General features: G+C 53.9%; 1 protein-coding gene across 2 annotated transcripts in view; it reads left to right on the plus strand.

Moving 5' to 3' along the window:
• The first annotated feature begins 2,207 nt into the window (after positions 1–2,207).
• VWA5B2 (von Willebrand factor A domain containing 5B2) overlaps positions 2,208–15,143 on the plus strand; it is an 18,697-nt gene continuing 5,761 nt past the window's right edge. Inside the window, exons 1-11 of one of the 2 annotated variants that reach the window (XM_003802849.3) lie at positions 2,208–2,346; positions 2,429–2,599; positions 10,609–10,828; positions 11,007–11,164; positions 11,663–11,794; positions 12,025–12,149; positions 12,775–12,930; positions 13,393–13,503; positions 13,584–13,792; positions 13,879–13,990; positions 14,468–14,653. In XM_003802849.3, coding sequence (XP_003802897.1) covers positions 2,208–2,346; positions 2,429–2,599; positions 10,609–10,828; positions 11,007–11,164; positions 11,663–11,794; positions 12,025–12,149; positions 12,775–12,930; positions 13,393–13,503; positions 13,584–13,792; positions 13,879–13,990; positions 14,468–14,653 — 1,719 coding nt within the window. Of the gene's footprint in view, positions 2,347–2,428; positions 2,600–10,608; positions 10,829–11,006; positions 11,165–11,662; positions 11,795–12,024; positions 12,150–12,774; positions 12,931–13,392; positions 13,504–13,583; positions 13,793–13,878; positions 13,991–14,467; positions 14,654–15,143 lie in introns of those variants that run through there. The other variant, XM_023508654.1, reaches the window with a different exon arrangement.

Here is a 15,143-nt window from a genome sequence, read left to right on the forward strand (position 1 = left end):
AGGGCTCTGATGTTCATGTGGGCACTTGATGATGGTGACTGGAATCAGAAGGATTGAGTTAATGGGGACATGTGAGAACCTTGGGTTTAGATTGAAAGCCTATTCCCTACCGGCTGCCCCTCACCCCTGGCTCTCAAGCTCTCTTTGCAGAATCCAAGTGTGACATGGGTAATAAAGCTTATATGGGTGACCCACATATGTGGTCACCTCCCCTCACTTCCCCGGTACTCCCAAACTGTCCTTCAGAACTCCTGGGAGAGGTTTTACAAACTTCCTAACCTTTTGCAGCATAACGCTGCAAGAACATGAAAAATCTGCCAATAATAAGGGACCTATTTTTCTGAGCAGGGATGTTTTCTCCTAAGGTGCTGCAGTGATGTGTGTGTGTGTGGGGGGGGGTGTGGTCATTGCTATGACAGGGGCAGTCTGAAACTCTGAGAAGGCACTTCAGGCTGGAAGGCATTACTCCCAGGCCCCCAGGCAACTGAAGGGACCAGGCGGTTCTGGCCTGAGGGAATCATCCTGCACACCTAGCATCCCCAGCAAAAGTGGGGAGATGGCACTGCAGTCAGTGATGGCAAGGCTGGCTGTTTCCGAGAGTGAGTCGGGGGAATTGCTGCAGTGATGGGGAATCCTCCTTTGGTACTGGGAGTGAATGCACAAACTAAAGGTACCTGCAGGGATGAGGGAGCTTTTCTGCAGTATTGAAGGATCACTTTGCAAAAAAGGGACTGACTTCTTGAGGGAAAAGTCCTAACTATGGTGAGGGGCCGCTGGGGTTCCCTGCAGTGCGGGGGGAGAGTCACAGCAGGGCTGGTAAGCCTACCCAGGGAGAGGGATGAGGTCGGCTGGGTACCGCGATAACAGGATAGGTGGGGTCGCTGCTGGTGTGGGCATGGTGGGGAGGAGCTGCAGACTGGGTGACTCTGCTGCACTTGCAGAACCCCTCATTTCCCGAAGAATAGAAAGGGTGGGGCCTCGGCGGTCTTGGTCCCGCACTGCTGGCGGACCGAGTGGCCGCGGCAGAGACGCGGTCCCTGCACTGCGGTGCCCTGTCTGGCTCCAGCGGCCGCAGCTGGCGCGGAGGCGGTCCCTCTGCCGCAGGAGGGGGGAGCGTCAGCCCAGCCGCAGCGGCGGGCGGGGCCCAGGCGGGCAGGAGGGGCGGCCTCTTGGAGCGGGGGCGGGACCACCCGAGCGCAGGCCCGCGCCCCCGCTGGACTCAGCCACCGCCGCTGGAGTCGGGAGCTGGGGCCGCTCGGGTTCCCGCCCAGCGCAGCCCGGGGTGCGGAGGCGGCACCACCCATCCCGGTGGCGTTGAGGAGCCCAGAACTCTGCAGAGGACGCGAGGGTGAGGCTGAGGTTGAGGCTGCCCACAGGGAGGGGGACGACCCCAAGACCCAGCTCGCAGCATCCCCTCAGGGGGCAGCGGCGACTGCAATCGCCCACTACTTCCAGATCAGCTTTGCCAGGGTGGGGAAAGGTGCCCTGGACGGATCCCATGGACTCCCCCTACCCGACACCTCTCCCGGTCTTGCCACCGTAAGACCCTCCTCTTTCAGCTTCCCTTCTCATTTTTTCCATCCCAAACCCCTCCTCTGCCGCCCGCTCCGGGGTCAGAAGAGGCACCAAAGAAAGACTGCGGCCCTCTCCGCTCCCCATCGCACTCCGCCCCTGCTGTCCCTTGAGGGGCTGGGGACGCCAGGAGGATACTGGCCCTTTAAACCTTTGCTCTCCACCCAGAGCATCTTCCATCTCTCCACCCGCGCTTCTTCCGACAGCTGGCAGCCGCGGGGAGCCCCGGGGGGCCGGCAGGTACGGGGGGTGGAGGTGAGGCCCGGGAGCGAGTGACAGAACAGCTGTGACCACCCCCCCCCAACCCCCCAGAGAGCGGGCAGCGGGACTGCTGGGCGCCCCGAGCGCCAGTTAATCATTAACCCTCAGTTCCCTGGGTCCCCGCGCTGCTGGGAGCTGTGCTCCACCCGGCTTCCCAGGTAACCAGCGAGGATGCCATCTCGCCACCCACCGCCCACCTTTTCTTATCTCCCCCCTCCACCTGTCGGGCTGGCCGGTGCCGCCGGCTCAGCCCTGCGTCCCCTGCGGGCTAGGTCCCCGGGCCTGAGTTAGACTCTCGCCGGCTTTCCGGAACGCAGGTGGGGCGCCCCGGACTCAGCCTGAGCACCCGCCCCCTAGGCCGGCCTCGCGGCACCATGCCCGGCCTGTACTGCCCCTCCAGCTGGACGCCGCTGCCCCTCACAGACTCCTGGGTCCGGGCCTGCGCCAACGGACCGTGCCTCAGCCTGCGGGCCCGGCTTACCTACCACAACCCGCAGCCGCAGCCGGTGGACGGTGAGGCGGGGCGGACGCTGGGTGGTGGGGACCCGGCGCCGGGCGGGGTCCGACGCCACCTCCTGCCCGCCCCTCCCCGCAGGCGTGTTCGTGTACCCACTGGCCGAGGCTGAGGTGGTGTCTGGCTTCGAGGCTGAGGCGGCCGGACAGCGCGTCTCCTTCCAGCTACAGAGCCGGCGCCGCTCGCAGGCCGCCTGCTGCCGAGCGCTGGGCCCCGAGTTGGGGGCCGCCACGCCCCGCCGCTGCGCGCAGGGTGAGTCCTGTGCCCGCACCGCGCCTCCGAAATCCAGCCGGAGCTCAGGTTCCCGCACCCGCTCTGCGTCCCGCCCTTTTCCCCTTCCTGCAGGCGCTGATTTCTTCATTCATTGATTCATCTCTTTATTCAACAGGCATGTACTGGGCACCTAACCTGTGCCAGGTGCTGGGAGAATACGGCCCAGGCCTGGCCCAAGGTTCACAGCCAGGGACATAGACACAGCAGGCAGCATGAAGCTTGCTGGGGTACCACTGGCCCTTCCTGCAGGGGAGATATAGATTCCCCAGGGTACTGCAAAGGGAGCACTCTCCTTAGGGGTCCCCTCCAGCCCCTTGCCTATTAGGCTACACACCTCCTCAGCTGTATTCGTGGATCCTGGATCAAGTAGGAACCCCTTTGTCCTCAAGGCCCTCACTCCTCATTCTCACCTCATTTCATTTCTCTGTCCTCTCCCCACAACCAGGTACCACAACCACTGGCCACACTGACCGGTCCTCTTACACTTCTTGCTTTCTCTTCCCATCTTCTAGTGATCGAATTTGCACTTGTCCTTTAAATCCACTCAAAAGTCACTCTTTGGGAAACCCTCCCTGAGTCCCTCACAAACAGTTAGCACCCTGTTACAGTTAGCTCCTAGCCTTTTGTGCCACCTCATTTCAACACTTAGTAGGGGACATAATCTTCACAGATCTATAAGCCTGTCTTCCCCTCTGGAGCATTGGTTCCTGAATTTAGGACTGGGTTTTGGTCATCTCCAAGTCCTAGCATCTCACACAGAACAAGGCACAAAGGGGGCCACTGAGTGCTGGGAGGAGGGGATGGAAACTCAGGCCTGTGTAGGTACTGTGGCTTTCACTTCATTCTTTCTATTTTTTCACTCATGCATTCATTTGATTCCTACCATGGGATTTGCCATCTGGGTAAAAAGAAGGATAGGATCCAGTGGTGCTGAGAGAGGCCAGAGTGAGCTCTGGGCTAGGCCTGGGGAATGTCCAGAAGGAGGCAGAGCTAGCATTTGACTGAAAGCAAAGGATGGACTTGGTTAAGTAGAGAGTAGGGGAAATGGTATGAACAAAGGTTTGGAGTAGGTTATATGGGGTACAGTCACTGGTATCCCCTCATTTGAATCCTGAGTGGTATATTATGCCATAAGATGTGAGCCACTGAAGGAGAACACTCCAGATAATTTTAGAGGTGTTACAGTCCTTTACTGTGGGAGAACAGCCCCGAGGATTTAGCAGTTGGGGATTTTATAGGGGTTGAGCAGGGCAAGTCAGGGACTTTTCAGGTGTTGAGCAAGCTTGTTTACAGAAGCAGAACTTGGTTGGGCAAGCACATACAGCTTTAGTCACCCAACAGAAAATTCCACCAACAGTTCAAACCCACAAACTGAGGGCAAACATGGCAGCCTCTCCAAGATAGAGTTCCTCTGGTTTCTGTTTCTGACTGCTTCAGACCTAACATTCCCCACTGGTTTTGTGTACCTTATTCAAATCCTTGATTCGTCCTTATCGGAGGGATACACTTGTGGGCTTGGTTTAGAAGAAGCAGTTTCACTCATCCAATTCTAGCTCCTACATATGCCATTAATCGATTTACTACACACGGGCCTATGGTAAGGAGGAGCAATATTAGGAGGAGGAGTCCAGCTAGGGCAGTTAGAAGGGTAGTGAGCCATGGGGACCAGTTAGACAGGGACTGAAACCAATTATCCTGATCTTTTTCTGGATATACTTTGTTTTTAATTTTTTTCTTACCATAGCTAGTTTTTCCCTTATAACCCCTGATTGGTTGGCATAGAAACAACAGTCTTCTCCCAGAGCTACACAGAGGCCCCCTTCCTTCATGAAAAGAAGATCTAGCCCTCAGCAGTTTTGTAGTACAACTTCTGCCAGGGTGTCTATCTGGGATTTGAGTCGGGAAACAGACTGCTCTAGAAGTCCCAGGTCTTTGGCCACCTGCTTACTCAGGGTTTTGAAGTTGACATCTTGTAGGGCTAAGGAACTGGCCCCCAGGGCTGCAGTGCCTGCTATCCCTGCTGCCACTAGTAAAGGAACAAGTATTGGGGTCCTTCTAGACCTAAGGGTAGACAATCCAGTATGGGAGTAAATGTGTTGTCTTCCACCCTCCCAGTCATATATATATAACATGCACTAACACACAGAAAATAGAGTGTTCCTGGAAGAGGCTGGTGGAAGCACATCAGGTAATTCCTGTAGTGCAGGTGAACGAAGTGCCTTCAGGGGCTTGGTAAAAGGTCACCTGAGTCCCCTCAGTATAATTTACCATTTGAGTTGTTGAACAAAGCTGGGCATAGGAGGAGGTACTTAGGGAGAAGTTATGGCTCATAAGGCAGAACCCCTGACCCTGAATATCTCCTAATGTGAGGCGGGGTTGGGTCCAGTCACATGCCTCAGATGTGCCAGTACTCAGAGCCGTGGTGGAGGCGTTGTATCCAATGCCTACATAGAAAGGGGGTTCCAGTCATAGGCATAGCCAACAGTCAGTCGTAAGGTCTGGGCTAGAAGAATTTAAGAAAGCATATATCTCCTGTAACATGTATAAAGTATGAGCTCTCAGGTGTGGCAGGGGTAGGGTATTGCAAGCTAATTTCAGGCTCAGGTAGAGGAACATTATTTTGGGGGGTTGGAGTGGTTGTGCTGGGTTTTAGAGTGACTGGTTGGGGTTGTGGCATGGCCAGTTAGGGTTGTGGCCTTATCTTTAGTAGGTTGGAATTGGGTCCTATGGGAATGGGAGGAGGATCTGGTCGCCTCTTCTGAATGACAATATCGTGGTCAGGGTCTGGCCCTGTTACATACAAGCCAATACCCCAACTGATCCCTGTGGACCATTTGGGCCCAACTACAGTGTACACGTTTGCCTATTTCTTCGGGGTGATGATCATTGAGTTACAAGTGCCTGGCTGGGAGCAGGTCTTGTTAGGGGCTTTATGAATAGAGACCTAGAGGTCAGTGTGAGTCCAATCTGCTTCGGACTCACAACCCCAAAATCGGCAGTGGAAGTAGCCATCAACTTTGCATTTGGGGTCCTTTCTGGCCCTGCAGGCATAGAATTGCACCTTCCAGAGGCCTCTTGCCCCCGGGGGGTTCCCACATGAACTGTCCTTTCCATAGCCCCTTAGATTTCTTTTTCTCCCTAGAGTTTGCCCTGGAATTCCGTTTTCGGAACCCCATGTCACATAGAGCTACTTTGAAAGTGGGCTGGTTTGTGGTGGTTATACACTGGATTATTTCCCCAGTGAATGCAAGTTTTAATTCCCAGGTCCAGTTTTGGGGTTGGTGTATGTTGGTGTATGGAGTGCCCAGGGTTGAGGAGGATAACAGGGACACTATCAAGCATGTCATGAAAATTAAAATTACTAGGGCACCCAAGAGAGTCTTATCTTTAACGGGTTGTTGATTTTCTGTGCTGTCCATCGCTGGTCCCCTAGTTCTGGCGGGGCAGGTTTCATGTGGGAATGATGAATCCAGGCAGGGTTCCCAGCAACCTTTACTGCTGAGAGGGTGACCAGAATCACAGTGTAGGATCCCTTCCAATGAGGTTCTAGAGTCCAGGCATTGAACCACTTGATCAGGACCAGGTCCCCTGGTTGGTGGGAACAGGGTGAGATGGGAGGAATTAGGGTCTGGGTGGCTCTAACAAATGAAAGGATCATATGGAGGTGGGTCTGTCGATCTAGCAAGTCACCTCCCTGGCTGCCCACCACAGCCTTCTGGGCCTCTGACAGAATCCATTCCCTCTCTTTAGATGTGAAGAGGGCATGGAGGAGCTGTTAGCAATCATCCCAAGTGGGCTGGTGGATAAAGAAATGGACTCCAGAAGTAAAATTAAGGCCTGAGGCTTCTCAGAGAATGGGGAATTTTGGTGTCTCCAATTGTACAAATCACTGGAGGAGAAAGGAACATAACTCTTTCTCCTCCATATACTTCTTGCAAGGGGAGTACAGCATCTGAAGAGGAAGGGTCTGGGGATGCTCTGGAAGGAACTCCATAGGCCTGATTAATGTGGGTGTGAGGAGGAGAGCAAAAATCAGATAAGGGGGGGTATGGGGTTGGGGATCAGGGGACGAGGATGGCAGCAGAGGGGGATAAAGAGCAGGAGAAGGGTCCCAGGATGGGGTAGTAGAGAAGGGTGGAGGGAAGTAGGAGAAGGACTGGTAGACAAAGATAGGACTTCTGGGGTTAAGACTGAGGGGCAGGATGGAGCCAGGTGAGGGTATGGGCTTGGAAGAACAAAATCTGAAGTCAGGTCCAGGAGATCATCCGTCTGAGGAAGAACAAGAGGGGCTTTGGTTTTGGAGCACAGGGATGAGGCCACTAGGATCCTCCTTTCAGTTTGGAGGGAGCAACCGCAGAGCCACGCTGGTGGTGACTTGCGGTGACTCCCATACCTCTATGTAAGGGAGTTGGTCAGGATGGCCTGGCTTTTCCATTACTACCCTCTGGACCGAGTGGCAGAGGGCTGGGTCAAAAGATCCCTTGGGTGGCCAACTGACCCCAAAGGAAAGCTACTCCAACTCACAAAGAGTTCAGAGGCGGCCCAGGAGAATTTGACCCCGAACTAAGCCGTTTTTGGGGGGGAAAGGCTTGTTTAAAGTGAGTCAGAAAACAATTGAGGGGGGTCTGGGGCCTGGACTGTGCGCTTCCCATAATCTTGATCACCGTGTGATCAGGACTTGCAGGACCTAGAATATCCTGGACTTTTTTCACAATGGGGTACAAGAGGGCTAAAATGGCCAGATCCTGCAGGGACTCTACCTCCAAGCTTAGGCTCTGAAACCAGGTTCTGGGTAATCCAGATGGCGGGGGTTGGGGGGGAAACTCCTGTTCTACCAGACGTAGCTGCAGTTGTAGTCAAGTTGACTTTGGTGAGGGGGCAAAGCTACCTCCAACCCAGGACTTAAATCAGGGTCTCTGTAATATGCCTGAAGCAGGGCGAAAATCCCTGATGCAGGCGTAGTTGGCTCTTGGAGGACAGGCCCATGAGGGGAGTAAAGGAAGTGAGATGACAAAACAAATGGACTAGAAGATTGGTAGGATGGGAGTTCTGGACTAACCAGGGGATGAGTGTGGTAGAACAATTTTTCCAAGAATTCCTTTGTGACTGGTGGCACCCGACTGTCCAGCAGTCCAGCAGCCCAGTAGGTGCCACAGATATCCTCCCCTCTCCCAAACACACTGTTCCCCAAGATTCTCCTGTCTACAGTAGCAACACCAAATAGTCTCTTGATAAAAGAGACAGTAGTGGGCGAGATCAACCTATTTAGGAGAGTCCAACATGCGGGGGGCAAGCCCCTTCCCAAGAGTGCAAACAGGGAAGGCTCTGCGATGAGTGGGCATATGGTTGGTGCCAACATTTGCAATCTGGGAAACTTAGATGGGGATGGGGGGTTGGGGGTGGGGAAGAGGGGCCAAAGTCAGTGATGATGGGGCATCAAAGAACTAGGGAGATGCAGAAGAATTAGAACTAACTGGGAAGAACACTCCAGGTGGGGACAGAAGCACAAACAAGGTCACCACAAAGAAATATAAACAAGTCAGGGCTACGTGCTCTCCAGCAGACCAGTCTGGAGGGGCAGCTCTGCCAAGCCCAACACCGATAACAAGGATGAAGAGACCAATGATTGCCAACCCAAAGGCACACCAGGCAGTGAGGGGTGTGGGACACATAAGAGCAATTAGATAAATGAGGTGAAGTCTGGGGAGTTCAAAACCTGGAAAAAACTGAAAGTCCCGAGGCCTCCAGGGAGATCAGAAAATGAAAGGAAGAGCACTGATATCAAGATAGTCCATCAAAGAAGAAAAAGGAGGAGGAATGTAAATATAGAAATCTCTCCCGGGTGAAACTCCAAGAGAGTTCCCTGAAGAAACTGATCTGTGATCCCCTCGAATAAATCCTCAGGGTTAATAGACGGGATCCTCGCTCAATTGTGGAGGAGACTTTTAACAAACACTGAAAATGACAAGGCACACACAAAGATGACTGACAGCTTAGACACAATCTTATGGACATGGACAAATAAAACCCAGAATCAGACTCTCAGGGCTGGAGACCTGCCACAGAGTCCTGTGAAGAGTGGGGAGGGGAGATTAACGTCATGTTTGACCTTCCCACTTCCCCAGGAAACTGCAGTTATCAGGAAAACTTAGAATAGATTCATTCTTACCTTTGGAGGGTCAGAAGGACTTGTAGCCAATTGTCGTCAGGCACTTCCCCTGGGTTTCTCGGGACTGGAGGCCCTGGAACATCTTGGGGGGTACCTCCCCTCAGGCCCTGAGGGTTCCTCAGGGGAAGAACTGAGGACTTCAGGTATCTGAATGTTGTATAGCTCCATCTCACTGGAGCCTCCAAATGTTATACCATAAGATGTGAGCCACCGAAGAAGGAGAACACTCCAGATAATTTTAGAGGTGTTACAGTCCTTTATTCTAGGTTGATCAACCAGCTGCCCCGAGTCTGCAAGACTCTGGGAGAACAGCCCCAAGGATTTAGCAGTGGGGGGTTTGTATGGGTTGGGTGAGCAGGGTGAGTCAGGGACTTTTCAGGTGTTGAGCAAGCTTGTTTACAGAAGTGGTACTTGGTGGTTATTTTGGGCAAGTGCATACAGCTTTAGGCACCCAACAGAAAATTCCACCTGCAGTTCAAACCCACAAACTGAGGGCAAACATGGCAGCTTCTCCAAAATGGAGTTCCTCTGGTTTCTGTCTCTGACTGCTTCAGACCTAACAGTCTGTAATGCAAGCATTGCTCCCTTTCCCCCTTTTATGGGAGATGAAAATAATAGCAACTGTCACTTACTTGTATGTTCAGTGCTTTGTATACTTTATCTCATTTGTTCCTCATCACAATCTGTGTGTGTGTGTGTGAGGGAGAGAGAGAGAGTCTCACTCTGTTGCCTTGAGTAGAGTGCTGTGGCATCATAGCTCATAGCAACCTCAAACTTCTGGGCTCAAGTGATCCTCTTACCTCAGCCTCCTGAGTAGCTGAGACTACAGGCACCTGTCACAACACCCGACTAGTTTTTCTATTTCTAGGAGAGATGGGGTTTCAAGGAATTCCCCTGCCTCAGCCTCCCAGAGTGCTAGAATTATAGGTGTGATCCACCTCACTTGGCCTCACTACAGTCTTTGAGATATAGTTATCGTGATTCCCATTTGATGGCTGAAGAAACTTAGGCTCCTCAGAACAAGAGTTACCAAAGGACACATTAGAAGTCATAGAGCTGATACTCAAACCTGCTGCTGTGCTCTCTCTGCTCTATCAGCTGGCTGAGATGAAAGCCCCTTTCTTCCTCCTTAGCTTCCTTTCCATCTTTTTTCCTCTTCATTTATTCAGCAAAAGAAGATCAAGTGATTATTGTGGGGAAGTGAACTAAAGTAGGCCTCTAAAGGTGGGCTGGAGCCAGAAAAACACACCCGGTCATTATTCCTTTAGCAGCAGTGCTAACTGCCATAGCTTTGCCAGTCCCCCAAATAAACCTACAATCTAAATAAAATGGTGTTCTGGTATGCAAACTTAGCATGTCCTCTAGCCTGCTTCCAAGCAGATTATTGCCTCTAAGCTCCTTTCAGGTAGAAAATTCTGGAACCACCCTAGTGGGCAGTAGAGAGCTCTAATCATTAGGGCCTAATGGTTCATGAGTGGGAGATTTATGAGTAGAGTGGGTCTCAGGCCACAGGGAGATGTCTGTCCACTAGGGATGATGCCCAAGGGTTGAAAGGGAAGAGGTAGGCAGGGAAAGAGGGGCATAGGCTATGGGTCTCCAGGGCCTTTGGGGTGGACATACTTCCTTCTCCCCAGCCTGCCTCTCCTGCCATCATTTATCTCATGCCTCCATCCTGCATCACTGACGCCTTTCCCAGTGTCCCATCAGTCATGCAAATCCCCCTTGCCCAGGCTCCCTGACTCAGTGCCTGCTTCCTTCTCTCTTCCCCCACCACCTCTGCTTCCAGCCCCCCTCTAACCCCTCTTCTTACTTATCATAGGTCATCTTGTCTTGGATCTGGCCCAGGCCCAGTCCATGCTGGTGCTGCCCACAGGCCTTATCGCTGCTTCTGGCACCATGACAGTGACCCTGCGCAGCAGCCGGGAGCTGCCCTCAAGGCCTGATGGGGTGCTGCATGTTGCCCTGCCCACTGTGCTCACCCCACTGGCCCCGCCAGGCCCACCAGGGCCCCTCAGGCCTCCGGGGCTCTGTGACGACAGGTTGGGCCTATGGTGATTCTCTTCGTCCCTTCCTCGGCTTCTCTGGGTCTAGTGCGGGTGAGGGGGCTTTGGCAGGGTACCCAGGGGATGGGTAGGGTGAGGAAGGGCTGGGTCAGTAAGCCAGAGGGGCTAGGGACCTTCATAGTGGCCCAGTGACCTTCCTCATGCTCCCTTCCAGCCCCACCAGCTGCTTTGGGGTGGGCAGCCCTCAGGAGGAAGGGCTGGCCTGGGAGGAGATGGCTGCCCCTCAGGACGTGTTCTCAGGCCCTGCCCGCTGCCCTGCCCCATATACCTTCTCCTTCGAGATGCTGGTGACTGGGCCATGCCTGCTAGCAGGTGGGTGCATCTGGCCTGGCCTGACCTCTTTTCAGATGCTCTCCTGTCCCGGCATAGCTGACTATGAAATAATTCCAGACTCAGGGATGGGAGGAACATAGGATAAAAAGTCAGGGACCTAAATCTTAGCAACTTTCAGGATAATGGTGGGAGCGTCCCCTGGCTGCCTCTACTCAGCACCCCCCTCATTTTATCTAGGTAATTTATTTATATCCTACCCCACCCACCAATGGGAGGACAGATCAATTGGCAAAGTGGATTTTCCTTGTACAAAAGGTGGTGATGCTAATTGTTGGTATATAACGCTTTGACCAGCCAGGATCAGAGCTGGAAATCCATCTCCCAGCCCATGAAAGCAGGAAAATCCTTCCTTGTCTATCTGACCCCATAGACCAGACTCTCAGAGCTGAGCTTCCCACAGCCATTGTGATGTCCGTGCTCTAGGTACTGGCTTGAGGTGATGGTTGCATCACCCCTTCCTGGCTCTATGTCCCTCAGGCCTGGAGAGCCCCTCTCATGCCCTGCGGGCAGATGCTCCCCCTCATGCCAGTTCTGCTGCCACCATCTGTGTCACGCTGGCAGAGGGCCACCCCTGTGACCGGGCCTTGGAGATCCTGCTGCACCCCAGTGGTAAGCAACCAGGATACATAGTGGGCCGACTCAGGTTTATTTCTGAACAACCCAGGTGGCATCTTGCAAGTACAGATGTCTGGGCCCCAGACCAAGGTGCTGAGTCATTTGTGAGGGTGGGGCCCATGCAGGGAGGCTGGACCTGCATGCTCCTTCCAGGATGGTGGGACTGGGAAATTGGGGTCCAGTGGCAAGGACTTCCCTGACAGAGTTGTGTCATCTCCTCTCAGAGCCCCATCAGCCACACCTGATGCTGGAGGCAGGAAGCCTACGCTCCGCAGAATATGAGGCCCAGGTGAGGGCCCGCCGTGATTTCCAGAGGCTGCAGCGAAGGGACAGTGATGGGGACCGGCAGGTATGGGCGCATGGGCTCCAGCCTGGTTCCTGGCCTCACTGCTGTTTACATTTGTGCATGAGGACAGGTGAGTAGACTCACGTTGGACCTCCTTCCCCAGCAAGATCTCTCAATGGCTGTCACCCACCTTTACAGAGGGCAGATGCCAATCTCTCTGGGATGTGTCCCACAGGATGGAAGCTAGGTCTGACATAGGCAGAGGATAGCCACCTGCCTTTATTCAGATTAATACAAAAAGATCCCTCTGGGTGGGTCAGATAGAAAAAGGTGCCAGGAGAGGCGGCACCTGTAACTCAGTGGGTAGGTCGCCAGCCACATATACCAGGGCTGGCAGGTTTGAACCTGGCCCAGGCCAGCTAAAACAACAATGACAATTGCAACAACAACAAAAATAGTCGGACATTGTGGCAGGCACCTATAGTCCCAGCTACTTGGGAGGCAGAGTCAAGAAAATCGCTTAAGCCCAAGAGTTTGAGGTTGTTGTGAGCTGTGATGCCACAGCACTCTACCCAGAGACTCTGCCTCAAAAAAGGGGGAAAAAAAGGTGCCAGGGCCAGGTCCCACTGGACACCAGGACAAAGTAGCACTAGCCTTGCCCAGGTTGACTCAGGGCTTCCATGTTCAGATGTGGTTCCTGAAGCGACGCTTCCACAAGGACATCCTGCTGAACCCTGTGCTGGTGCTGAGCTTCTGCCCGGACCTGAGCTCCAAGCCTGGATACCTGGGCACAGCGACTCGGGAGCTCCTCTTCCTGTTGGATGGCAGCAGTGCAGCACACAAGGCCTGTGGGGGCAGGGCAGGCCTGGGTGTTGGGTGGGGCAGCGTGTCAGAGGTGGTTACCAACATCATCTTCCAAAAAGGAACCAGACAGCAACTCCTTGGGGGGATTCCCTTAGGCGGCAACTCTGTCCTAACTCCTAATAAAAACATACACACCCCTATGTCTCTCTCACATTCATACATGCACACATCTCTCCCTGATGCAAAGAACCTCTCTCAAACAGGTACACTCAGAGAGACTTGAGTTTCACATATATCTCCAGAGTCTTTACAAAAGATCTCCTACATACATTCAGGTCTAGCTTGGACAGGCCAGGCCTCGCTCACACATGCTGGGCCTCTCCCAGGTTACTCCATCCAGTCCCCTGTTCTAATCCGGGAGAGGGCAAGCAGTGCTGTTGTCCCTCGCTCTCTACCAGCACCTATGGGGCCTGCCTCACACTGCCCTCTTTGCCCTCCCCAGGATGCCATTGTTTTAGCTGTGAAGTCTCTCCCGCCCCAGACGCTCATCAACCTGGCCACTTTTGGGATGTCAGTGCAACCGCTCTTCCCAGAGAGCCGGACTTGCAGTGATGTGAGTATGGTCTGGGGGCTTGGGGGCCTCATGGAGATGTTTTAGTCCAGCCTGGCACAGCCCATGGCTTCTCTCTCCAGGACACTGTGCAGCTGATCTGTGACAGCATTGAGACCCTGCAGGCTGCAAGTGGTCCCCCAGATGTGCTGGCCGTGCTAGAGTGGGCCATGAGGCAGCCCCAGCACAGAGCCTACCCTCGGCAACTGTTCCTGCTCACTTCTGCCTCACCCAAGGCCACCACTATTCACCGAACTCTGGAACTCATGAGGTGGCACAGAGGCATAGCCAGGTATGGGATGGGCAGAACCAGGTGCCTAAGATTGAGCCCTGCCAAGGGACTCCTGAAGGTCACAGCTGCTTCCCTTCCTTCATTAGGTGTTTCTCCTTTGGGCTGGGGCCTGCCTGCCACCAGCTGCTCCAGGGTCTGTCAGCCCTTAGCAGGGGCCGGGCCTACTTCCTGCGGCCTGGGGAGAGGCTGCAGCCCATGGTGAGCTTGAGCCTGGACCCTGTTCTCCTATACTTGGAAGTCCTCAAGTTACACTTCGCATCTGAAACAAAACCCAGGCAGGCCATTGGGTACCCTGGACCATCAGCTCTGCAATCTGTCCTCTCCTTGATATGCTAGTCAGGGGCAGAACTATTGGTCCTACTGCAGGGTGCTGTGGGAGGCCAAAGCTGCCAGGCCACCCCCCAAATCATAGTTTCAGTTGGGTCTTGGAAGTGAGCCTCACGCTCACAGTCCTGCCCCTTCCAGATGGCAAAGCTCTGGCCAGGAGACTGACCAAGACCTGGGAACTGAGCCCACAGTCCCCTTGCTTCCTATCCCATTTCTTCTCCTGCCCCACACCTGACCATGTTCTCCATTAGCCCAGGGCCTGGGCACATGGCATTGGGGAAGAGCAGCCTTCCGGCTCTGTCTGTGTTCTCTTTCTCTTCATATCTTCCCTCTGGCCACTCCCCATAGCTGGTGCAGGCTTTGAGGAAGGCACTGGAGCCCGCTTTGAGTGACATCTCTGTGGACTGGTTTGTGCCTGATGCTGTAGAGGCGTTGCTGACCCCACGGGAAATCCCAGCACTCTACCCCGGGGACCAGCTGCTGGGTTACTGCTCACTCTTCAGGGTGGATGGCTTCCGACCTCGCCCACCAGGGGTAGGCTAGGGCTGGGCATGTTGGTGGGCCTGGGATGGTGGAAGTCCCTGCATCTCTCCCAAACCCTTCTATTCCCTGTTCCTCTCTCTACTATCTATCTCCTGGGGCTCCACAGAGATCACACTAGGCCCCCAAGGTGACTGCATCCTGTCCCCTTCATGGGCTCTTTCACTGAGTTGTCCTGTAAAGTGTTGCCACAGAAAACAGCACCAGGCCAGGCATGGTTGCTCACTCCTGTAATCCTAGCATTCTGAGAGGCTGAGGTGGGTGGATTGCCAGAGTTCACAGGTTGGAGACCAACTTGAGCCAGAGCAAGACCTTGTCTGTAAAAAATAGCTGGGCATTGTGGCACGTGCCTGGGGTCCTAGTTACTTGGAAGGCTGAGGCAAGGGAATTGCTTTAGTCCAAGAGTTTGAGGTTGCTGTGAGCTATGACACAATGGCATTCTACCAATGGAGACATAGTAAGACTCTGTCTCGAAAAAAAAAAA

The sequence above is a fragment of the Otolemur garnettii genome, unplaced genomic scaffold, assembly GCF_000181295.1.
Source record: "Otolemur garnettii isolate 467f Iridium unplaced genomic scaffold, OtoGar3 scaffold00263, whole genome shotgun sequence".
NCBI classification, from domain to species: Eukaryota; Metazoa; Chordata; class Mammalia; order Primates; family Galagidae; genus Otolemur; species Otolemur garnettii.